We start from the raw sequence: 25,800 nt of genomic DNA on the forward strand, positions 1-25,800 counted from the left end.
AATAACACAACTCTTCTATTAATAAAATCATATATATATCCCCGAAAAATTTGGTAATGCAAATTAATTCAGTAATGGTGTGGATATAATTACAATCACTTTTCAGTCTTTTTCAAAAGGATATAATATTACCAAAAAATTGAATATTACAATGAAAAGTACTTTCTCAACATCAAATCATCAATCTCTCAGATAATTCGTTCTCTGATCATCTGGTTGGCGACATTACAAAATTTCAGTCTCCATGAATATATATGTATATAAAATAAAGCACACTTCCATTGAACATCAAAAGAACAGGAGGAAAAAGTGATCCATGTTGGGGCACATCAACACAATATTAAAACCATCCATGATACAACTTTGGTATTATTTTCTAAGAAACTATATTCTATACAAAAAATAAAATAAAATAAAATAAAATCTTGAATACTTTGAAAAATCATGAACGCTCTCATTAAGCTTCGCTTGGTGTCTCAAAAATGCTCTCTAAATGAGGCCTCCACACACCTACCCGTCCTCGCCTTAGATCTTTATGTGTTGATAACTTCTCTGACAGGATTTCACTCAAGTATCGATCGGAAACGAGAAAATTGGTCATAGAAACACTGCTGCTGCTATTGTTGTTGTTGTTGTTGTTTGAGTTGGTCTGAGCATCTCTCTTTTTCTTGCTGCAGGTTGATGATCGGGAACGAGTCTTTACGGGTTTTGAAGGAACGGGCATGAGAAAGTAGATCTTCCCACGTTGGAGTTGTTCATCAGGTGGCAAGATCATGATCTTGGGACAAACCCCATCGTTGGATGAAGATGAAGGCTTCTTCAACACGTGCTTCGGATGCGCCTTCATGATCTCTGCTGCTCGGATTGTCCCGGTTATCTCTTCCACTTCGCCATTTGCATGTACTATCCGAATCACATCTAGTGCTCCACATGGAAGAATGCAAGATATGAAGCATCTAATGGTGTTCTTCATGGCTACCTAGCTCCTTCTCTCCCTCTCTCTCTCTCTCTCTCGATCTCCCTCTATAGTTATACGGAGAGAAGAAGAAAAAGAGATATGGAAGTGGAGGAAAGTGGAAATACAAGAAAGAGGTCTCTCTTCCCTTGCCGATCATCTGAGGGAGAGTATTTTTTTAGTAATCTAATTGGTAAAATGTTCAACTCTCTATCTGTGTCTTAATCTCTTATATATTATAGCTTTTCCGGTTTATTTTGAATTTTCTGCTTTTGGTATGGAATTTCTTAGTTGCCTAGGATGAATTCTATGGGATGAATGATTGCACCTTAGTCTGTAGACTCTGTACGCCTTTTGCATCCATTATTAAAGGGGCCCTCGCATTCCCTTACCATTTTCAATAATTTAGGTTAGGTGTGAAGGTGGGCCATTTGATACACATATTAATATGTGATTAGGATGGCCATGTAGGCACAAACGAGACATAATGGAAAGGGAGGGGTGATTTGGAAGACAAGTGTTTGAATCACAACATGACAAGTGGTACAATTCATTTGAATCCACTAGGTTGCAGTAGGTGAGGAAGCTATTGGTGTAGGGTCCAAATTGTTTGAGAGACCCGCGGCCTGGTTTTGTGGATTCAGAAATTGTTAATGGAGTGTATTAATATTTTTTTAGGTGGACTAATATTAATAATTTTTTTTATTTTTTATTTTTTTTATTGGACTAAAATTGCCTATATTAAATTTTTTTTTCGAGATGGGCTTAAGTTTATCAGAACCTATCCTTACATCTGCCCTTGCTCTCTAGCACAATGCGAGATCTGATGCGACGATATTTTGATGCACACATAAAATTTTACATTCAGACACAACACTCATTGAATTAAAATGTCAAGAGCAATATCGAAAATGTTAGTATTACCGATGTACTAATATTGTAATAGTAGTGTTGTATTTCATTCTCAATATAATTATGTTGCGTTAGTTATAGTATTGCGTATCAACATAAGATATGGTGTATACATCAAAATAATGTCATATTGATGCACTTGAAAGTATTATACCTTTCCTTGTACAACAAAAAATTTAAATCAATCTGTTTGGTTCAAATTTTCAAAAACAACATTCTGTTTTCAAAAATAGTATTATGTTTTCAAATAATTAAAAATAAAAAATTGTATAGAACTTTAATTAAAAAAAATACTCCATATGTTTTTAGAGAAATATTTTTTACAATTATTTGAAAATTATCTTTTAATTTTTTTTTTCTTTCACTAAGGTCAATGAAGTGATTTGACTAATATAAAGTTGGTAGGCCTGTTTTTCAAGGTGAATGTAAACCAACACACTCTAAGATGCGCGTGGAACATACAATTTACAGTCTCACAGTCTACAACATTGCCTCTAAATAGATTTTAACACACTAAAACCTTTCTCTGTGAAGCACGGTTCATATCTATCTGGACTAATGCAAATTGATATTTTTCAGGCTCCCTTTTTCAAGTTGAAAAATCGCTTTATACATTCTGACATGCAGCAATTTTGTGGGCCATGATTAAATTTGCTAAACTCGCGTTTGGATTAAGAGATTTGGAGAGACAGTGAGAGACAAGAAAATAAAATAGTATAAATTATATTTGAATTGTTTAAAATGAGATAAATGAAGGAATATGAAGAGGTAGGGAGGATTAGTTATTCCAGATAGTTATTTCCCATCATTCCTCCTACCCTATTTTTTAAAAAATGATAAGATAAGGAAAGAACGAATAGTGTTTAAGTGATTGTCTAATTATTTCGAAATTATCCTTAATAATTAAAAGAAGAAAATTATATCACGTTTCATATATTTAAAAGAATATAATAATAATTTAGTTGTTATCATTTCTTTTGTCTGTGTATCATATTTCTCCTCATCCATCTTATCCTATCTTTCAAAAAATAATAAGATAAGGAGAGAACTGATAGTGTTTAAGTGGTAGTCTAATTATTTCGAAACTGCCCTCAATAATTAAAAAGAGAACATAATATCACGACCCATCTATTTAAAAGGATATTATAATAATTTAGTTATTATCATTTCTTTTCTCTCGTGTATCATATCCAAATAAGAATACTAGCATATGTAAGGGTGGCAATTCGGGTTCGCGTGTCATAAGCGAATCGTGTCGAACTAGGGTTATAACACTAAACAGGTCAACCCGAACACGATACGATTAATAATCGTTTCACATATTCTGAACCCGAACACGATATGTTTATTAAACGGGTAACACGACACAACACGTGTAACCCATTTAATAAACAAGGGGTATAACACTAAACAAGTCAACCCGAACATGACACGATTAATAATCGTTTCACATATCCTGAACCCGAACACGATATGTTTATTAAACAGGTAACACGACACAACACGTGTAACCCATTTAATAAACGAGTCGTGTTAGACACACTAAACACGACCTGTTTAACAACCTATTTAACATATTTACCTGTTTAACTTGTTTAACCTGTTTACCCGCTTAACCTGTTTAAGGTGTTTACCCGCTTAATCTGTTTAATATGGCTAAGGATTAAAATACTAGCAAATTAAAATACTAACAAACATTACTAGAAATTTTGTATTATAATGATGTAGTCCAAAAGAGAAATTAAAAGCCAAAGATAAAGATTAAGTCACAAGTCATAAGTTACAGACTGAAATAAAAATAAGTCATAAGTTATTACCGACCAAAATAAAAATATTTAATAAAAATGTCAAGGTAACATGCAATCTTCTTAAAAGAAAAAAGATCCACAACTCAAAAACTTCCTTTTACAATCTGCATGCACTCTTTTCTGAAACACTCAAAAGTACAAATTCCTACAAAACAGGTAAGTGTAAAATAAGTTTAGATAAAAAATAAAAAAAAAGAAAAAAAAAAGATTGAAATATAAAAGAATGCATGTAACATATGCAGTGAACAACAATAATAATGAAAAAAATAAATATATTTATCAACCAACAATAAATATTTGAGACACTGATTCACGACATTGCACCTACAAACACAGATGGAATAAAGGTCATGAGACACTGCTTGGCTACCATAGTGTTTTTGCATGACCTCAGCATTTTCCAAATACAGCAGACCCTCCTTCCAAGCACATGGGTCAAAAGTTATCAAATTCATTGTATGATTAATAAGACAAGAAATACAAAAAACATTCAAATTATCGCCACAACAACCTGTCTAAAAACAAAGTTATCACCATATTAGTATTATATACAAAAAGAACTAATAATAGATCTCTCTTATGCATGGGACAAAACAAGTCCACCAACGGAATTACACATCAACAAAGTTTTTAATTCACAGAACCATTTCAATTTCACAATTGAACACAACCAAATTGATTAGTACAACAACAGATTCAATTCAACTAAAACTTAAGCAAAGCTGAGACTTCAATTAGTCTCGATTTCAATAATATCCAAATTAATTAACAACAACAATTCTTTAAAACAGACAACAATCTTCATTTTACAACCATGAATTACCCAAATTATAACAATATATATATAAATGTATGATGAGAATGAGCCCATCTCCTCCAAGCCTGTGGTACCAATGGCATGACTCAGTACTGGGTCACAAACAGTGAGACACCCCAACACGAGTACCACTGTACCACCATGTGACAGATACAAATGATTTCTAGAACTACAAGTCATGGTCAAAAATCTGCAATAGCAGCTTTAAAAAAAGAAGAAAATAAGAACTGCAATTCAGACTTTGGTTTTAAAATCATCAATCAAGTCATCTAAAAAACAACAATAATAATGAAAAAAAAATTAGATAAAACTTGTTTCAAAATAGATCTGAAAGAAAAAAAATTAAAGAAAACTCGTTTCTAAGTAGATCTGAAAGAAGAAAGATAAAAAAAAAAAATCGAACTCTTGTTGTTTCAAAGTAGATCTGAAAGAGAAAAAACAAAAAATTAAAGAAAAGTAGAAAACTTACTTCGATTGTTCAAGGTTTGTGTTCTTCGCTGGTTGCTCGAAGTGTAGACTGTACTGATCTTGGTCGCTCGAAGTGTGGTGTGGTTATTGTCGATTCAGCGATTTAGCGATTCAGAGAGAGAGGAAAGAGGAGAGACCGATAGAGAGACTGAAGAGAGAAAGAGGCGCTGCCGCTGTGTAAAGAATGAGTCTAAAATCTAAATCCGTAAATCGTTTGATATATAATATATATTTATATAAGGGCAAATTTCTCAAAACCCCCAAAACTATCAAAAAGTGATCATAAAACCCCAACCAGTTTTAAAACCTCAAACAATATAACAACATTATCATTTTACCCCAACTCTGTCAATTGGCCCCGTTAACCCAGCGCGTGATTTACAATTGCTTTGACAAATTAACTTTTGTGATGAAAATATCCCTATTATCACATGTGCCAAACAAGTGATGTGTATTTAAATATGTTATACCAAAAATTCCCCAAGCTTCTAATAGTAAAAACCCACAAAAGTCTACGTACTCATCTCCATTTTTGCTTCACCTCTCAACTTCTTCATCTCCATTTTTTTTTTTCTTTCTCACAAACAAACACCAAATTCCTCAAAAACCACCACTGAAATGCCACTAACTGGTAGTGCGCAACAATCAATCAGATCCCTAGCATTTTCTAGGGTTTTATTTCCGTAATAAACCCTAGCCAGCCGCCACCATGCACGACTACAGCCGTCTAAGCAGCGGGAGGTCGTCCACCCCGTCGCCGCCGTCTTCGCCTCGGTTCCGCCATGGCCGCAGCAAGCACGCTACCAGCTGTGTTGTCAGCGGGGGAGGAGGTTTCCGGGGGGTCGGTTCGGAGCCGAAACTGCAGAATTTCGTGGAGCCGTTGGTATTTGCTCTTAGAGGTTGTTAGCAAGGATGGTGGCGGCGGCGGCGAAAAGGCACCACCTGCGTCTGTGTATCGGAGTCCTCAAGTTTTGGAGAAGCTGTGGCCGTTCATGGAGGCGGAGTGCAATGAGAGCTCTAATGCAGTATTTATCCTCTACTGCCATTTGTTTATAATATATGTGGAAATTATTATTGGAATGCTAAGATTGTTTGGTTACATTTGAAAATGAGTTAATCAATTTCTACAATATATGTGTGTTTATATGTTGATTAGAAGGTAGGAACTATCGGATAAGCACATAAAGTCCAGCAATTATGATTTGTTTTGTTACATGCCAAGACGTAATAATTCATTTCCATTTTAATATAGAAACAGTAGCATACTAGTAACAGGAAGATAAGTAAAGGTAATCTGTGAAGGAATTTGGCTCTTCAGTCTCTACTGAATTAACTTGCACTCCCAGTCTCGACTAGCTCACAAACCACACCCTTGCTCCCTCAGTTACAATCTCCCTAAGTATAAGCCACACTTCCCGCAACAGTTTGACGAAATCCACAATTTTCTTCACTCATGACACTCATAACTCACCAAATTTGCTTCTTTTTTTTTTTTTTTTTTTTTTTTGATACATGAGCTCCACCCAAAATTTTGATCTTATTGGAAATTTTCAAGCACCAGTGAAGAACTCCATCAACATGAAGACCGGCAAGACCCAGAAGTTTAAACACCATGAACTCCAGCGAGCTTCAGTTCAGTACAGAGATCAACCAATCACCGAAAACAGTTCATGCGAGCCCCATCAATAGACCTAGAAGTTTCGGCGTGCTCCTGTTTAGGCAAACTTCAGTTTTGGTGCGTCAATCCAGCGAGAAGTTCCGTTGAACTTCAAAGACAGCGAAGCTTCAATCTTCTCGACCCAACTGCAGTAACCAGAAGTTCAACTTGAGCTTCATCGTTCAAACTCCATGTTTTTCGTCGTGATCAATTTCGGCGAACCTCCATTAACCAATCGCCATGAACAGTTTGCACTGGGAATGGGAGGACTCTAAAAGGATGAGACTTGAGCCAAGTCAGATACATATAGTGTTATATATATAGAGAGAGAGTGTGTTTGTGTGTGTTATTTTAGAGAGAAAGGGGAGGATTGAAGGTGGGGGCAGATGAGGCAATGGAGGGGGAAGAGAAGGGAGATGATAGCAACAAATCAAAACCCAAAAGTAGAGGATAATTTTGTAATTTGTAAATTATAAATTTTTGTTTTTTTAAATAAATTGGAATATCATAAGGGTAATTTAGTCATTTCACATTTCCTTAACGGCCAATTGATAAAGTTGGGGTAAAATGATAACGTTTTTATATTGTTGGGGGTTTTTAAAACTGGTTGGAGTTTTATGATCACTTTTTGATAGTTTTGGGGGTTTTGAGAAATTTGACCTTTTATATAATAGGGTTTGTTATGTAATCATGAAATGACCAAAATGTTCTCTACTAATCAGGTTAAAATAGGTAACGGGTTAGACAGGTTCACGAGTGACACATTTAATTAAACGGGTATAAATGGATTACACGGGTTGAGTCACAAAACCTGAACACGACACGTTTAACTAAACAGGTTATTCGTATCAACCCGTTTACGACACAAATCTGTTTGTGGTAAACCCATTACCCATTTAATTTGTGTCGTGTTGGCGGGACGTGTCGAACTTTGTCACCCCTAAAATTCATATCCAAATAAGAATACTATTATTTCTTTTCTCTTATATATATCCAAACATGAATATAAATTATTACTATATTTTATTTTCTCTCATAATTAATATTATTCTTTGGTTTTTTTTTTTTTTTTTTTTTGGTGGTCTCTTCTGTGTATCGAAATAAGTTACTGAGAACTTTGTAATAAATTTGATTTTTGCCTACTAATTATATTGGTAAATGTACCATCGAATACATGGGCCACCCGTTAAATGTTTTAGATGTAGTCTGCTGGGCAACATGTGAAAGTACTCAGGGGAGGGTCCATGTGGGCTGGGATCAGATCAAACCCCATCACATAATCCAGGACTAACCAGTTGGATTTGTAGCTCTCTAATCATATCATTATAAGGGCTTACAATCTTTTTTGTTTGACTATTTATTTATTATTATTTATTTGTGACGTGAATGTGACAGATTGGGGATGAGACAACCCTTTTCAAACTCGTCCCACTAATAAAAATATTTTTTCAAATCTGATTCAGGCATCTTCATTGGAGTCGCAACGGGTTTGAAATACCCCAGTATACATATTTTTTTACATTGCAATATATATATATATATATATATATATATATATAGATCCATGGATGGTTTTAGAGGTCTGTTTTTCAATCCTAAGACGATAACAAAGATTCATGGATGATCATATTGGTTATTGTACGTATTACTTGTATTACTACTTCTAAAATTCTTTTTTTTTACTCCACATTGGTGGTAAAATATACAATATTTTATTGAATAATCTTACTAATCAAAACATCTCATTTACCTTGATTATACAAAATTGAGTGTTTTGAGAAAATTTTGTTTGAAATGATTGTATGATGCACTTCACTCAGTAGTGGTGGGATTCACTTTTTTTTGTAAGGTTCACCATGTACTCGGCTCAAACAAGTTTTTATCGAGTTTTGTTTGAATGGATATTCATTAACCGTTAGACAAAGTTGGTCTGGGCTCAAGTTGGAAGCCAACAATTCTGATATGGACTATGGTCACATTAAAAGGTCTAATGGGCCCATAAAAATTGTTGGTCGGCTTTGATTTTTTGATTTTTCCAACCGAGTAAGTTGGGCCTAAGGTCTCTCGGATATGTATCTCTCTCTACAATATATATATATATATTTTAATAAGTCTCTTTTTCTTTATTCTCAAGTTCTCATTCATTAGACTTTTCAAAAAAAAAAAAAAAAAGTTCTCATTAATTAGAATTAAACTGGTGTCATAAATCTATAGTTTTAAAGTAAACAGTAAGGAAATGCTTTATTTTATTTTTTTTCATAAATCTTATGGAAATGCTTTCAGTATGTTCAAAAAATATAGATTGACTAGCATGTGAAAAGAACCTGGAAATTTTTGCACTTTTAAAATGTAAAAATTACTTCTCATGATTTTTAAAAAAATTTAAATATAGACTCGGTTTGTTTTGACGTAAAATATTTTTTTTTAAAATATTTTTTTTATTTTTTTGGTATTTGGCTCGACCTCAACCTCTATGTAGACCTTTGTCAAATACCGATAAAATAAAAATAAAATAATATTTTATCTGAAAAATAATATTTTTTTAAAAAATATTTTAGGTCGAAACAAATGAGAACCGTAAGTTCAAAAGGAAAAATGAGTTTTTTAAGACAAAACATCTCTAACCACTTAAAAGAAAAGAAAAGAAAAGTGAGAAAGAAGATGAAGTGTGTTTTTTTGATGAAGTGTTGTTTTTGTAAAAATACATTTCATTTTGATCACCTCTAATATTAAGTTTTTTTACTCTTTTTTGAAATAAATAAAAAATAAAAAATCTCTTCAAACTTGTTCTTCAAAAAATAAATCAACAAATTCTTTTATGCGTGTGTGGTTTTTTTTTTTTTTTTTGAATAAAAAAATTTGGATACCAGATATGCCCTTATACTTCTAAGATAAACCCCCAATTCACAGTCCCGATAATTGAGATGAACAAACTCGTAGTAGTGCTGCTGATTCAGCTGAACACAAAGCAGAAGCAACACCCCAATTAGATCTCCCCAAATCCAAAACCCTAGAAATAAATACAGTAATCAATCAATCAATCATGCCATTCTTCAAAACCCCCTTCAATGGCTACTCTGTCAAGTTCAGCCCCTTCTACGAGCACCGCCTCGCCGTCGCCACCTCCCAGAACTTCGGCATCCTCGGCAACGGCCGCCTCCACGTCCTCGACCTCTCCCCCTCCGGACCCATCTCCCAATTCGCCTCCTTCGACACCGCCGACGGCGTCTACGACCTCGCCTGGTCCGAGTCCCACGACTCCCTCCTAGTCGCCGCCGTCGCCGACGGCTCCATCAAGCTTTACGACCTCTCTCTCCCAGCCTCCTCCAACCCAATTCGCTCCCTCCACGAACACACCCGAGAGGTCCATTCCGCCGACTACAACCCCGTCCGCCGAGACTCCTTCCTCTCCTCCTCCTGGGACGACACCGTCAAGCTCTGGACCGTCGATCGACCCACCAGCGTCCGTACCTTTAAAGAACACGCCTACTGCGTCTACTCCGCCGTTTGGAATCCCCGCCACGCCGACATATTTGCCTCCGCTTCCGGGGACTGCACCGCGCGCGTCTGGGACGTGCGCGAGCCGGGTTCCACCATGATCCTCCCGGCACACGAATTCGAGATCCTCTCGTGTGATTGGAACAAGTATGATGATTGTGTGATTGCCACTGCTTCAGTGGATAAGTCAATTAAGGTGTGGGATATTCGGAATTTTCGGGTTCCGGTGGCTGTGCTCAATGGCCATGGTTATGCTGTGAGAAAGGTGAAATTTTCACCTCACCGGGGCAGTTTGATTGCGTCGTGTTCGTATGATATGTCGGTTTGTTTGTGGGATTATATGGTGGAGGATGCTCTCATTGGGAGGTATGATCATCATACTGAGTTTGCAGTTGGGGTGGATATGAGTGTGCTTGTTGAAGGGCTTTTGGCTAGCACTGGATGGGACGAGCTCGTATACGTTTGGCAGCACGGGACTGACCCGAGAGCACCTTAAAAGGGAAGTTCTAATTCCTTTGTTTTGATTTTGGATAGAATTTGCATATTTGAATTGAGAAATGATGAATTATGTATACACTTGTAGTTTTTGTGTTGTGGAATAATTATGAATTTTGTTTCAGTAATGATGTTAGCACAGAACTTGTTGAATAATCCACCATTATTGTTAATCTCTATTGAACAAAAGCTAATGTGATTCCATGATCAATGAAAAAGTGAATTTTGTTATCAACCAAATGTTATTGTAGTTTGGGATTGGCTTAGTGTTAGATGTGGTAGCATATACCATTTATTTGGTTGCTGGAACAAATGTTTGGATAGTGAAGGAAAATGCTAGCGGAAGGAAACCATTTTGAATGTTTTGGATCTATCCCTCACTCTTCAAGTACCATTGTACCAATGCAGCGATAGAGAATATAAAGCCATGAGTGCTTCACTACTAAATTTATATCACATCCCTGTTGTTAAACAACAACTAAAATTGTGAGTTGTTAACTCTTAAGTGATTATTAGATGTAGATTTTTGTTAGAACTTCCGTGGGTTATATCCTAATTTGTTTTGAAATGTGTTAAGTATCTGAACTGGGCGCATTTTGTTGCATTGATATTGGACGGGTAACTGATTGGAATTTCTAGCAAACAAAGTTAGGATCACAATCAAAGCCCAAAATTTATCTGGAATCTGTTCTGAAGTGAGTTAAAAACCTCAATTGGCCACGTTATGTTACATTTTACATTGGGCTTGAAAGTGGGCATTTCTAGCAAGTCAAGATTGGTTCAAATCCTAGTTTTATGTTTTCTAGGATAATAATTTGATCTTCACAAAAGCATTGAAGTACTTAACTGGCTACATTATCTATCTCTGACAATTTCATTTATCCTAAGGTACATAAAAAGAGATTTGGACACTGGTGTGATGATTTAAATTTAAGTTTATTATGATTTGGCACTTGATTGTACACCTATGGCAGCATATGTCTCGGCTCATTTATCATAAATACACATTATGAAAGATTTTCTTGGATATCTTGAACCCTGGGTAAGGGTGTTAGTATATTTTTCAATGCGAGAACCACTTCTCCTTTAGGTAATAAGCATCTAATTTCTTTGGGCAGATATTTGAAGGCATCTGTCCACACACACATACACTAGTAAAAATGCTCGTGCATGTATTTAAATATCTCCATATTTATTTTGACAATAAATAATAAATAGTAATATAAGTGAAAAAACTAATAAAATAATAAAATCAAATGTCATGAGTTAGATAATCGCCAAATGTTTTAGTCCTTCGGAGATTTGGTAGAACAACATAAATATAAAAGAAAAGATGATCTGAAATGAACAAAACATTTGTGTAAGTAAAAGGAGAGAGAATTTCTGATTAATTAGAATTTTTGTTCAAAGATAGAGCAAGAGGGTTTCTGGATAAATAAAAAAAATTCTTTGTATGCATTTTTTGATGGTCAATTCATCCACTATTTATAGACATTGACATGCCTATTCTGAATGAACACCTCTCTGAAAAAGTTAACTAATACAAATAGACATTGCTTGTGCTTAAATTTCTTGCTAACGGTAAGAATATCAACCAGCTATATATATCTTTTAAAAATACAAAAATATATATTTAAATAAAATAAAGAATCTATTGACATTTATGTAGTAGTGTAGGTATGGATATATGTTCCATCTACCTTATCTTCTTTTAAGGTTTAAAAGTCAACCTTGCATTTTTCAATTTGTTACAATGAGAAAGCTATCAAAGAGGTTAATTTTAGTGGCTTGCTAATTTATTTAGATGTTTAAAGGAAAAATTAGAAAACCTTTTTAATTCCTCTCATTGTTATAATTTTACAAATGAACTTTATCTTTAGCATTATTGCGAGAGGAAATCATATGTTTGATAATCCATAACGTCACTAAATGGTGTGGTTTTGGCATGATGGTTGGGAGACGCTGCGCTCGGGTTAGTTTTCCCAGACCTCTTTTTTGTTAAAACAGCGGGTAAGGAGCCATGGCTTACAATTATATAAGGTTGTCCCGTAGACAGGGTATTTTGGGGTTACTATTTTTGTGAGGGCTGTTCAAGATTGGGAACTAGAGTCCATAGATATGCGCTAAGGTACTTGGTTGCAGCCCCTTCACTCTTTCATGCTTTCTCTTAATTTATATATAAACATATTTTTTTGGTATCTACTTGTCTAACATAAGGCAGAGGCTAGATCTGGATGGACTTGGCCTCTAGGGTTCATTGTGACAAGTTCAGGGTTGGAAATTTCTATGGTCTTCGGAATTAATTGGAGAACAATTGTTGAGAATGTCCGGAAGCTAATGGTAAGATGAAGACCTGTCATAATTTTGGTAATAATTAATTTGGAAAGAAACGCAAGAACAAACACAAAAATGCAAATGCTCTTTATAATTAGGACATGCTAGGAAAAAGGATTACAGAAAATTTCTTTGCTTATAGTTGTTAATGGAAATGTTATCATAATGAACTCTTATGCTATGTTCGGTAGGAAAGAAAAAAATTGGATGGAATGGAGAGAAGAAGGGATGGATGAGACATCCATGGAGAAGAGATTATGTATTTCCTTCTTTTTTGTTCGGTTAAATAGAAGAGAAAAAATAAACTCATAATTTACTATGTTCGTTAGGAGAGAAAGAAATAGAAAGTTTAATTGTTTTTACCATTGTATCAAATAATATTTATAATATTATAATTTATAAAGGATAGTACTGTAATTTAAAACTTGTATAATTTAAGATTATATTTAATTTAAAACTTCTATAATGGTCTACTTGTTTTCCCTCCTTTCTTCTGCCCATTTTTGGACGGATGAAAATTTGTAAAGAAAGAAGGATAGGTCATCCTTCCTATTCTTCTTTCTTTCCTTGTATCATCTCTGCCGAACAAATGATGTTCATTCCTTCCTTCCTATTTTATCTCCACACCCCTTCCTTCCTTCCTACTTAACCAAGCATCAATCTGTTGGATTAATTTTGTTTTCTTTGAGCAGCTAGTTTAGGTGTTGCAGGTGGTAATTTATATGCCAAATAGTTGAGTGAAAAAAAGTCTAGAAAAGATTCTTTAATTGAGCAAGGGGGAGTCTTCAAGGTATTGTTGCTTTCGGGGTTTCTTCTACATGTTGAGTGTTCTTTAATTTTTTCCGATCACCTTGTGTAAATGAATTAATTCAGTCAAAATTGTAGCAGTTGTACCCCAGTTTGTTGTGAGATTTGAACTTGTTTTCTGGTCTCTCCTAGGCAAAAGCTGCAGCAAGGGCGCTCTCTTGGGATCACATCCACAATTTTTGGATTGAAAGATTGTAAGGTCGAGAACAATTGACTGTTATTCGATCCAACCACTGTGTGAGCTTAACATGAGAGTGTCGTCGTGATAGAATTACTCTATAGTTTATAATATCCATTCCAGATGTTGTTTTCTCCTCATTTGTTATTGGGCTGCCAGGTGATTTTGTATGCTTCACATGAGAATGCTTGCTGTGCCAAATTAATCTGAGATGGCAGGAAACAGAATAGCTTTGTCAACTTCTCACTATGCCAACCCATCTAAGATGGCAGCAAGCGGATGCATGTCAACTCTGAGAAGTTATTACATGGTCCCGATCAATAATAGCGTGACATAATAAAAGTGATACTTTTTCTTGAATGTGAAGTTGTGATTGGTTGGGACATATAAAAATTTCTGGTCAACTCCTCACTCCCTGTCTGGGCTATGACCCCATTTGACTGTCAGGAGCCCGGACTACTTTGTTTGCTTGGTAAAGTATGCACGAAATGTATTATCTATTGAAGGAATTGTACTATTTAAATGATTGGATGGATGCATGCTTCTGGGTCGGGTTAGGCTTGGGTTGCATGGATTCATGGTTTTTAATATTTTTGGCACTTCTTAGCTTCTTTGGTTGGATTAGACTTGTCATGGTTTGAAGGAGTCACTTCGTGCAAATAATGCTAAAAGATACGTCTGTTTTAGTGAAATGTGTGTGTTTTTAGTGAAGCCTTGCATTACTAAATCTCTTATTTTTACAATATATATCTATCTTTTTTTACAATATATTTAAATGTATTGGCAATTTAAGATACCAATTCTCCATACAATCTTGAGATTGTGACTATGTTTTATAGTTAAACGGCAGTGAGTTTTGTAATCAGGTGATAAGAGGATGGTTAGAAGGGGGATTCATGTGCATGTGGTACATAGATAGGAACCGAGGTTTAGCCAATGAATGAGCCTTCCGGTTATTATGAGATTTGAAGATGATTTGATGTATGCAGCGTTACTGTTACTGTTACCATTACTTCCGCATTGGGAGGGGTTATTTCTAAATGCAATTTCTTACCTTCGAAATCATGATTTATAAGTTACAATGGAGTAACTTTACGATTGTGCCTATCCTAGCCTTCTAAAATCGGTTTGAGAGAAATGCAATTCCTTGCGGCTCACATTGACATTTATGTTTATGTTTGTTGTTCCTGTGAAATAAGAAAGTATATTTCATTATGGTACCTAATGTAAAAAAAGTTAAATAGTTGTTTCCGATGGAACTTCATATTTAATTTGCATGAGAAAAAAAAAAGTTCAACGTTGGTTATTCAAGGAGTTCTAATGATACCAGTGCAGCTTGTAGACTTGTAGTAGTGGTAAACCGTGGGAGAGAATTGTTAGGCTTTGACCTATTTATACCTACTCACTTTTTCATCCAAATTCGATGTGCAACAAATCTTCCCTTGTAACAACTAGCCTTTATCTGCCAACACTTCGACCTATTGGAGGCTGGAGCATACGGTGTACCGTATCCTCTCCGTGATGATTCTATATTATTCATGAATTTTGTAATGGTTCATGCGTAAGCAAGTCAGGTGAGTAGTGTCTTGGAACCAGAAGTCAAAAACACTTGAAGTTGTAATGAAATTCACTATCAAGGAACCGTAGTAAATCGTGACTAGAGATTATATTGATTCACATGCAAAATTGCTAAAACCTTGGGGGTTGCTTGATTCATAAAAAATAAAAAATAAAAAAAGAATTTCAGAGACCTGTTTAGTTGACAATTTCATAAAACTATTTTATAGAAACTCAGTTAAAAAACTGTCTAATTTCATAAAACTGTCTTTCATGGTTTTCTTAAAACAGTTTTTTACTTTATGAATTTTTTAGAACTATTTTCTGACATGGGAAGTTTATCATTTGAACCAAATGGTTATAGTAGAAGCATTTCTATTGATACCTGGAAAACCCTAAGACAGAATCTGAGTTTTTGAAACATTTGGATTAATCCTCTGCAACATATAATTTCGTGAAGGGCAGTGTTGATCTTAATTTATAAGCCAAACAAATCTTCAGGGTTACTTTTTTCTAGGGTAGATAAAATACTCATCCAACGTACTTTTCTCATTATATCTTATCCATAGTTTGTCCAACTTGACAACTTGTGGGGTATGCTCGACACTACTTTTCACACTGACACAAACTAATGCTACATTGGTAAAAAGAAAAGGACGGGTGAAAGAAAAATTGAATGGAAGGAACAAATTTTAATAAGAATTATGAGTGATTCTTTTTCTTTTACAAATTTTTATCCGTTATTTGAGCAAAATGATAAAAAAGAAGACGAGTGAACCTATAATAAAAATTTTAAATTATTACATCATAAATATTTAATAAATTCTATAAATAAAGTAAGAGACGAATTTAATGATAAGAATAACTTAAAATTTTATTTTTTTTTTATCCTACCTATCAAATTAAATTGTCAATTTCATTCTTTTCCATCTAACCTAACAAAAAGATAAAAACGTTTAATCTCTTTCCTAGGAATGTCTCGGTCATCCTTTCTTCTCTCCCTTCCATTCAATTTTTTTTCCTTCCAACCCAACGAAAAATAAGAGAACCAAATTAATTACTCGACACCACTTCGGACTATAAGAGTCTCAAATTGTTAATGCATCAATACCTAATCATAAAAAAAATCTCTCAATTGTCAATATATACAGAAGTTGATCATATGGTGATATTGATATTTGGCTAATCATATGGGCAACATCAAACTCAGTGCAATCATTTGGCAACCAGAGAAAATACTATATCCTTCAGATTTTGTTTAGTGGAGAGGATTACATTAGAAAAAGATATGAGCTATTGTAACTTGTATATCCACCAATATTTCAGAAAATGGCATACTACAGGGTCCAATTGTTTGGATGTAAATTTTTTTTTTTATTTTTTACTGTTTGGGCCCCCACCATATGATATCACCATTATGTAATGTAATGGGACCCACCACCTCTCTCACATAAATTAAATCCGGAAACATAAATTAAATCCGGAAACGGTCCCTCCATGTGATAAGTTCAAGGAGCCAACAGCTAAAATGAAGTTGAATTAGCATTTGGAATGGTGCAAATAACTTGCATAGCTGGGAGAGATTGGTTCATCCGCTGGAAAGTTCATGAAAAGTAACATATCCTCGACATATATACCATAAATATCAGCATATATTTGACTGGAGCTACTATGCTTATGTGTCACATCAATCACTGTGCAAATGTGTTAGCCAAAAAAAGCGAAAGAAGAAAGGAACTTCCCCATGTAATGACTTGAACATGACCCAATAATTTGGTATCCATTCATTCCCTGGTTGTATTGCACAGTGGCTCTCAACAGTCCAATGACCAGCAATCCCTGCCTCAGAATAAATAAACAAATAATGTGAGAGAAAAGAAAAAAGAACAAGAAAAAGTTATGGGTATTGGTTCTTTTCAACATTGCATTGTTTTTTTAATCCACATCATCTACTTTGTGGATATTTGTTCTTTTCAACCTTGCATTGTTTTTTGACCTACATCATCTCATCTATACTCAATGCCTTGATAAGAACCTCAATTTATCATCTAACCTTCAAAAATATGCTGGCTCAGGATATTAATTTAAGAATATAAACAAACGATTTTTAATGATTTCATTAAAATTTCTTTCAAATGAGAGATTTCATCAATCCTAGTAAGAATTTCTTCAAGCATTGTGTAGAACATAGTACTAGTGCCCTAAAGCTAGTGCAATTTGGTTCTATTTTTGAGAACAGTGATTGAATTTAGTGTGTATAAAAATTAGTTACAGATAGCAAAATACTATGGTGTTATCTGAATTATATAAGAAATGCTTCTCAGAAAACCAAAACCTAACAGCCATACTATGAGAATTTGGACTTGATAATACATCTGCCAACACTACAGCCAAGGGACATAAATATTAAGAATGATTTTTTGGAAAAGAGAAAAGAGAACCTGAGATGCCACAAAGATGCAAAAGTGAAAAGGAAGATTGCAAAAGGAATGGGAAAAAGAGAATGTTAGGGCCCAAAGGGCATCCCTGGTGTCAAGTGGTACACCAGTCACCACTTAACCCCCCCTCCTCAATCTCTCTCTCAAGCCACCACCACATTTTACATGACTGTATCTATATCTCCCACCTCAACCCTCCTCACTGATACTCTCTCTTTCTTTCTCAAGCCACCACCACTGCTTTCCCTGACTCTATCTTTATCTTCATTCTCATGCTATCTTATGCATCACTTCTTTGACTTCTTTCATCTCCCTATGCCACCAGTATCCACTACTGTATCTTTTTCCTCATCGCCACAGCTCCTAAGAGATCCTCACTCTCTCTCTCTCTCCAAAAACCCTCCGTGAACCACCACCTTCAATTAGTGAATATTCATATTCACAGTCACTCATGCAATTCATCTATAAATCATCAGTTGCTGTGATTGCTCTTTTTCGTTGTCCTTGTCCATAAACCAAGTGAAGAGACACTGGTCTGTCATTTTCATCTCCTCCTCCTCCTCCTCTCTCTCTCTCTCTCTCTCTCTCTCTCTTCCATGAACTACGAGCTTTATTCTTGAACTTTTTCCATCCGCACAATCGATGAACTACTTCCTATATAGTACCAGTTGCTCTAACTTAATCTCCATTCGACAACCACTTACAAGATGTATTGATCATCACCTCTCTCTCTCTCTCTCTCTCTCTCATGTGTGTAATAAAAATAATTATACACGTTTTGATAATTCTTTATCACAACCTCTCAGAGATACACTACCCCTCTTTCTGTAAACCACCATTTACTATTACTCTTACCTCCATCTTCATTCCCACAGCACCGCAAGGAGAAATTCATAATTTTTACTTGTCTCTCAACAGCAGGAGAGGTAAGTCATCAAAATGGCTGGAACTACATGCTATGTTCATATTGATGACTTGCCTGATATAATTCTCTCAAACATATTTTCCTTGATCTCCGACACTCGAACCCGCAATGCCATGTCCCTTGTATGCCGCAAATGGCATTCTTTAGAGCGCTCAACGCGAACCTCTATTGCACTTCGAGGAAACATAAAAGACCTATTCCTCGTCCCTACTTGCTTCTGGGCTGTCACTGATATTGACCTCTCACTCCTCTCCCCTTGGGGTAACCCACTCCTAGATTACTCCCCAAAGTCAATTCTCAGTGCTAACCTCCTCTCCAAGGCCTTCCCTTCTGTTATTTCTCTTACTGTATGTGTTCGAAATCCTTCTATTCTTCATCTTCTTGCACCTCAATGGCCCAATCTTCGCTATGTCAAGCTTGTTAGGTGGCACCAACGCTTGTCAGCTCCCCTCGGCTCTGATATCATCCCACTGCTCGAGCATTGCCATTCACTTTCATCCCTTGATCTATCAAACTTCTATTGCTGGACAGAAGATCTCCCACCAACTCTCAAGGCTCACCCTTGGGTATCGGCCTCTCTCACCCATCTTAACATGCTAAATCATTCTTTGTTCGAAGGTTTCAAGTCCCATGAGCTTCTTGCCATTACTGCTTCCTGTCCGAATCTCAGCCAGCTTCTTGCCTTGTGCTTGTTTGACCATAGATACATTGACTTTGTTGGAGATGAAACTCTATTAGCTCTTGCTTCAAATTGTCCCAGCCTTTCCCTCCTTCACCTGGCTGATATTTCTTCCTTGTCTGGTGCCAGACGGCCCAGACCTGACCTAGATGATGTTGGGTACACTTCTGAAGACGCTAACTTCAGAATTACTATGTTGGAGGACATATTCGCTAGCTTGCCATTGCTTGAAGAATTGGTTCTTGATGTATGCGAAAATGTTAAAAGTACCTGGCCAGCATTGGAGCTTCTTAATGCCACGTGCTCCCGACTTAAATCTCTAAAGCTGGGACATTTCCTTGGGATTTGTCGGGAAGTAGATTCTTGGCCAGATGGGGTGTCACTCTGCAAAGGTTTGGAATCATTGTCCATCAAGAACTCAGATGACTTGACTGATTCTTGCCTGATAGCTATCTCCCTTGGCTGTCCCAAATTGGTCAAGTTTGAGGTTGAGGGGTGCAAGAAGATCACTGCAATGGGGATAAGAAAACTGGCTTGTGTCCTTCAACAAACTCTTGTGGAAGTAAAAATCTCATGCTGCAAACATCTCAATACTAAACGCTCAATATGGGCGTTGGAACCAGTTCAAAAGCACATACGGAAACTGCACCTCGATTGTGTGTGGGAAAGCATCCAACCGTCACAAGGAAATGCCAGCAATTCATACCAATTTGCAGGAATTCCAAAATTAGGCAGAGGAAAAAGAAATGTCATTCCTGAAGAAACAAGCTTGAAGAAAAAAGACGAATACTTAGACACAAACTGCCCTAAAATTGGAGGCAATAGCAAAGAATTCTTTAAAAGGTCTTGGGCGCGCCTGCAACATCTCTCCCTTTGGATTCCTGTGGGTGATCTTTTGAATCCTCTATCATCTGTGGGGTTAGAAAATTGCCCTGTGCTAGAAGAAATACAAATAAGAGTCGAGGGTGATTGCAGGAATCAACGAAGACCTTCCGTGTGTGCATTTGGATTGAGCACCCTTGCATGTTATCCTCAACTGTCGAAGATGCATTTGGACTGTAGTGGTGCAATAGGGTATGCTCTTACTGCTCCTTATGGGCATATTGATCTGAGCATATGGGAACGGTTTTTCCTTTATGGGATTGGGAATTTGAATCTCTCCGAACTCAATTATTGGCCTCCACAGGACAAGGATTTCAATCAGCGGAGCCTCTCTCTCCCTGCAGCAGCCTTGCTAGCAGACTGCACTAGTCTTAGAAGGCTTTTCATACATGGCACAGTGAATGAACACTTCATGATGTTTCTTCTGAAAATACCAAATCTAAGGGATGTACAGTTGAGAGGAGATTACCACCCAGCACCGGATTATGATACAACTACAGAGTTGCGAGCAGATTCCTGCCGTCGTTTTGAGGATGCCTTGAATAGTCGTCACATCCAAGACTGAAAGCAGTCTGACAAAACTTTCATCCTCAATACAAATTCCTTGTTTCCCACCTCAACTCATAAACGTTGAGGCAATGTATTATGATAAAGTGTGAATTTAGGAAAATGCAATGATACTTTTCCTGAGAACTAAATCCACCAGTCCAATACATATGGAACACAATTCCAGAATTTTTAGAGCCTCCTCTTCATCTGCTAACTTAGTCCTAAAGTCTATCCTAGATGTGATCAGAGGCAAACTGACGACTATGCGATCAAGATTTTCCAGTGTCTGTACACGAATCATGCTTGAATGGGATCTTCCCTATACTTTGTTTGATGCCATTCCATCCCACCAGATAATTAATGCTGGCTTTCACTCAGCCAATGTCTGAAACAGAGTTCTCCCAATTAGAACAACAGTTACCTGTGGCAATGGCTTTTTGATTTAAAATTCATAAGCCTCGGGCCCTTTCTTCATGTAATTGATTCTGGCATTGCCTTGGTCTCGGAGTTGGGCCCTTTTCGTTAGCTCACTAGCCCATTTGGCCTCTTGAGGCCTGTATATGCTTTATACTTCAATACATTTTGTTTAAACTTCCAAAAGAAAAGGTATCAAAGAATAAATATTTCAGCAGAATATGGAGATCAAGGGAATGAAAACTCTCCAATAAAGACTGAAAACTCATAAGAAAAAAATAATAATTCTTATTCGTTAAATGATTTATTCAACACTTTTTCTAAAGTTTATGCCCTAAAGTTTAGGTATTACAATTAATTGGAGAGATAAAGAGCGATACTTTCTATGTGACAAAAACCCAACTTTTCAACACAAATAATCCTTCCAAACACAAGTTGAAAAACAAAACAAAAACAAATACTCTTAAATACTGCATGCTTTAAGATGAATACATGCTGAATAATTATGTAAGAAATCATACTTTTAAAGCACCAATACATTCCTAACGAATGCATTTTTTCCATCGGTTCTGATGCTTTCACTGCTCCAAGAACTCTATGTTTGATATTCTCTCTATTTTCGTACATGAATGCACGCCATCTATATATGTAAGTTGGCTTCCTTCTCATACGCACTTCAGTATTTGACTTCCTTTCTTCTTTTTAGTCTGTTCTGCTTAACAATTTTCTTTTGTTGCCCACATAAAGCTCCTTCAAGAGTAGCCCTTTGAACCCATCAAGCAAGTATATGGTGATGATTGCAATAGTAGATAATCACAACATATATTGATTTGCTCTTGGCTTGATTCAATCACGCAAGAACAATATAATGAGTTTCATATTGGACTTAGAGAAGAACAATATAATGGGTTTCATATTGGTTTAGAGTTATTGTGTTGGCAATTACCATGACCAAAACATGTATTGTAATTGGTGGAGACATTTTGATTTGGATTGAGTCTAGCAATTTTGGTTGATTTTACTAAGAAAGACATGTTTGAAAACTTTGATCAAAGACTACATGAAGATCTCTTATGTAGAACGCTAGGGGATATGAAAACTACGGTATTGATCATCTTGATCAAAAACCTCAGTCTGAAAAGATGTGCCACAGTTTTCTTGACAGAAAGATAAGAAGATGGCTCCATGTGCTGATTCATTATTTTGATTCTGATTCAGGACCAAGAGTTGCTCAACGTATCTGTTGATTGGAATCACGGGAATCAAATTTAGATATTTGTACCTTAAAAGTAAGGAACCATGGCATATATGCTTGGAATAGATTCCATTTAGAGAGATATTTTGGTATTATCGCCACAAAGAAGAGCTTTCTGATGTTTTTATTCTTTCGCAGGTATTGATCGCAAGGCTATATGTAGACTACCTTTGACTGATGATATACTATTCATCTCTCCGTATTATTAATTATTCTCCAAGACTGCTTCTTTTCCCAGTACTTAATCCGATCCTTACAAACAGTATGCACTCGTCACCATGAACAAACACTCCGTCTTAGTATATATGATATGGTGAAGATTAAAGTAGACAATATCATTGTTGTTGGATTGCAAAAACTTCTAAGGAACAAACAATGCACTTGTTTTTATCTCATAAAAGCTCTCTTGCTGCCTAAATGTCTCTATTCTCTTCTTTTGTACTCTCTATGTTTGCTCTATAAGCTTTTCTCAATCCTATATATTAATTTACATACAAGGGTTAATAACCTTAATTTGATCGGGCTTTGACTTTTTGTCTAAGGTTCGATTGAACCATAACTTTAATTTGATTAATTCAAACCTTTTTGTTAAAAGATCAACTGATCTGCCGTAAACCTGATCAATCAAATAGCTACTTAATTATCCATGTTTCAATCAATCAGCAAGCTACTATTATAATTCCAAACTCGTCAAAATATGTTCATTCGTCAGTTCATTATTCATGATCAATTAGGTTTTGTGTATGTACAAAATTTTAACTATTAACCATCCTAACACCTAGTTCTCTAAATTAATGTGCATATAGAAATTGTGATGAATTAGTCAATTAGACACTTTGAAAGTCCATGTTCCATCACATCTCTTTAATATTGAAAGATTAATTTAGTGATTAGCCATAATTCCATTTATTTCATTAACAATTTTGATTCATGAAATATACCAACAGTACTACTATGTTCTCAGAAACCTCTCTACCCTACTCAATTGTCCAAATAGTGCAGAAATCTTCACCCACTTTTCACTCTATTTCGACAACAATGCAACGTCTTGTCCATTTTCTAAAGCATCAAAGATTTTGTAATGTGTTTCTTAAGGAAAACAACTAGTATTTACTCGAGCATTCCCTAAGGTTTGATGAAAATTTTATGTTTGTAACAAACTACCTACTACGTCTCTCCTTTATTTACTTATAGTATTTATTTGGTTAGACAGTAAGGATGGGATACTAAGTTCAAGCCATCATTTACTAATAACACAATTCATTTTCCATAACACAAATCCACAAATTTTCCTGAATTTCATACTTCAGTTATGGTGAATTTATTGTAACTTCTCCAAGTTTACATCTTTTTCAGTTTTACAGAATATAAGTATGCATTATATCTGCAATTGAGCTATTTTAAGGAAATGACAGCCAACCCAACTCAGCTGAGCGAGAGCCTATCTACTCAAGGAAAGGCCAAATCTATCAGATACAATTCATCACTTTCGGAAGCCAACCACATTTTCTTCAACCTATTGAGACATGTAATTGTGTGGGTATACTAGACTTCCAGATTAACCAATGCCATTACATATTCAATTAATACACTAATGTCGCGTTTGGAAGCACCAAATCGGCACCTTGGAAATGGAATTGAAGTAAGGATGTGTTCGGTTACATGGAATTGGAGTCTTGGAATAGAAATTCGTGGAATTTGAGAAAAAACAACTAAGAAAATTGCCCCAAATTTTTCTTCAAATTCCACCAATTCTAATTCAAAGGCTCCAATTTCATTAAGCTGAACATACACTAAATTAATTTTAAACTTTGAACTAAATTTTCAAAAATTCCAAATTCAAAGTGCGGATTCGTTGCTCCCAAACATAGCTTGAATTAATCCAAAACAATTTAAAGCTCAGGATAAAGCATCCCTCAAAACTACACCACAAATGTTTCAAACAGCCATAAATGAAACACAAGTCTAGACATTTTAAGATATATCTTAGGTATTTGTAATGCTTCAATTTCCTTGTAATCTTAAAATGCTACATTAGAGAGATATCTAAAATGCTTCTATATAACAGATTTGTGAATCAAACCGATCAAAATAATCTCAAATAGAAATTTCACGCAAACATATATATATATAATAATATGCAGCATATATATACAATTATACATGCACACAAATAATGATCGGTTGTATGAGATACGCACAGTCAATACCAGCACACCGAGCATTGGACTCTCCCAATTGTCCTCTGAATCGCATCTAAATTCTGACTCCATTATCGTCTTTGTTTCTATGCTCCTTCTAGAGAGAGATATTTTATATAGATCTGGAAAGTAATAGTTCTACTATTGAATGCGTTAGGTTTACTAGCTATTTGTTCCACTGATGTGACAACATGCTCCGATGTGATCTCCTAAAATGCATGCATAGATCTGGTAGAGGAATTTAGATACTTTACGGGGGAAGGTCTAGAAATATCTTGAGAGTGGACCCCACATGCATAATGGATCCAATGCTCCTGAGGTGATCTACACGTCACTTATTGCTATACAATTGCAGATTAATGCAAAATGTTAGTGGAAAGTACCCAAAAATAAATAAATAAATAAGAAGAAGATATGTACTAGGAATTGATTCCGAGACTTGTACTTCATGAATTACGAAGGTTCAAGCCTTGTTTTTAGTTAGGCCAACTATTTGGGAATTGGGATTGTGAACTTAATTGCATAAAAAGGTTATTATGTGTGTAATTTTAATCAATTCATTTATGTTGTCTGGAAGCACTAAATTCATTGATATTTTGGAATGAGTAGTGATACTCACACCTTCATTTATGTTGTCTGGAAGCACTAAATTCATTGATATTTTGGAATGAGTAGTGATACTCACACTCGCAGTTGTTTAACTGAATAATGTTTAATAGGTTATTTATATCAAATATCTACTTTATTATTTGTTATATAATTGACTAATTAAAAAAGTAAGTCTAACAATTAACTATAACTATTCAGTGTAAGAATAATTTTCCTTTTGAAATTAAAATTTAAAAAAAAAAATCAATTTAAATTTCTTTAATCAATGCCATTACATATTCAATTTAAATTTTGACCTATTTTTTTTCTGAATCCAAATCCAAAGTGCAAATTTTGTGCTCTCAAATTAATCAATGCCATTA

At 35.4% G+C, this 25,800-nt stretch overlaps 3 protein-coding genes and 1 long non-coding RNA gene across 4 annotated transcripts; 2 read left to right on the forward strand and 2 right to left on the reverse strand.

The window, feature by feature from the left end:
- Positions 1 to 241: 241 nt before the first annotated feature.
- LOC132311550 (uncharacterized) lies at positions 242 to 1,296 on the reverse strand. The gene has a single exon (XM_059809528.1). The coding sequence runs from the start codon at positions 971 to 973 to the stop codon at positions 458 to 460; it is 516 nt and encodes a 171-aa protein (XP_059665511.1). The 5' UTR covers positions 974 to 1,296; the 3' UTR covers positions 242 to 457.
- An 8,220-nt stretch (positions 1,297 to 9,516) lies between these two features.
- On the forward strand, positions 9,517 to 10,738 carry LOC132309938 (peroxisome biogenesis protein 7). Its single transcript, XM_059808192.1, has one exon. The coding sequence runs from the start codon at positions 9,661 to 9,663 to the stop codon at positions 10,609 to 10,611; it is 951 nt and encodes a 316-aa protein (XP_059664175.1). The 5' UTR covers positions 9,517 to 9,660; the 3' UTR covers positions 10,612 to 10,738.
- Positions 10,739 to 17,010: 6,272 nt separating this feature from the next.
- On the reverse strand, positions 17,011 to 25,041 carry LOC132309956 (uncharacterized). Its single transcript, XR_009482548.1, has 2 exons — positions 24,830 to 25,041; positions 17,011 to 17,325 (listed from the first exon to the last, which is right to left on the reverse strand). It is a non-coding gene; the product is annotated as an uncharacterized LOC132309956 (long non-coding RNA).
- On the forward strand, positions 18,129 to 21,384 carry LOC132309948 (F-box/LRR-repeat MAX2 homolog A-like). The gene has a single exon (XM_059808200.1). The coding sequence runs from the start codon at positions 18,864 to 18,866 to the stop codon at positions 20,973 to 20,975; it is 2,112 nt and encodes a 703-aa protein (XP_059664183.1). The 5' UTR covers positions 18,129 to 18,863; the 3' UTR covers positions 20,976 to 21,384.
- Positions 25,042 to 25,800: the final 759 nt, after the last annotated feature.

The sequence above is a fragment of the Cornus florida genome, unplaced genomic scaffold (genome assembly GCF_030987335.1).
Source record: "Cornus florida cultivar Cherokee Brave unplaced genomic scaffold, ASM3098733v1 CherokeeBrave_3.0.0_Hap2_Chr01, whole genome shotgun sequence".
In the NCBI taxonomy this organism is placed as follows: Eukaryota; Viridiplantae; Streptophyta; class Magnoliopsida; order Cornales; family Cornaceae; genus Cornus; species Cornus florida.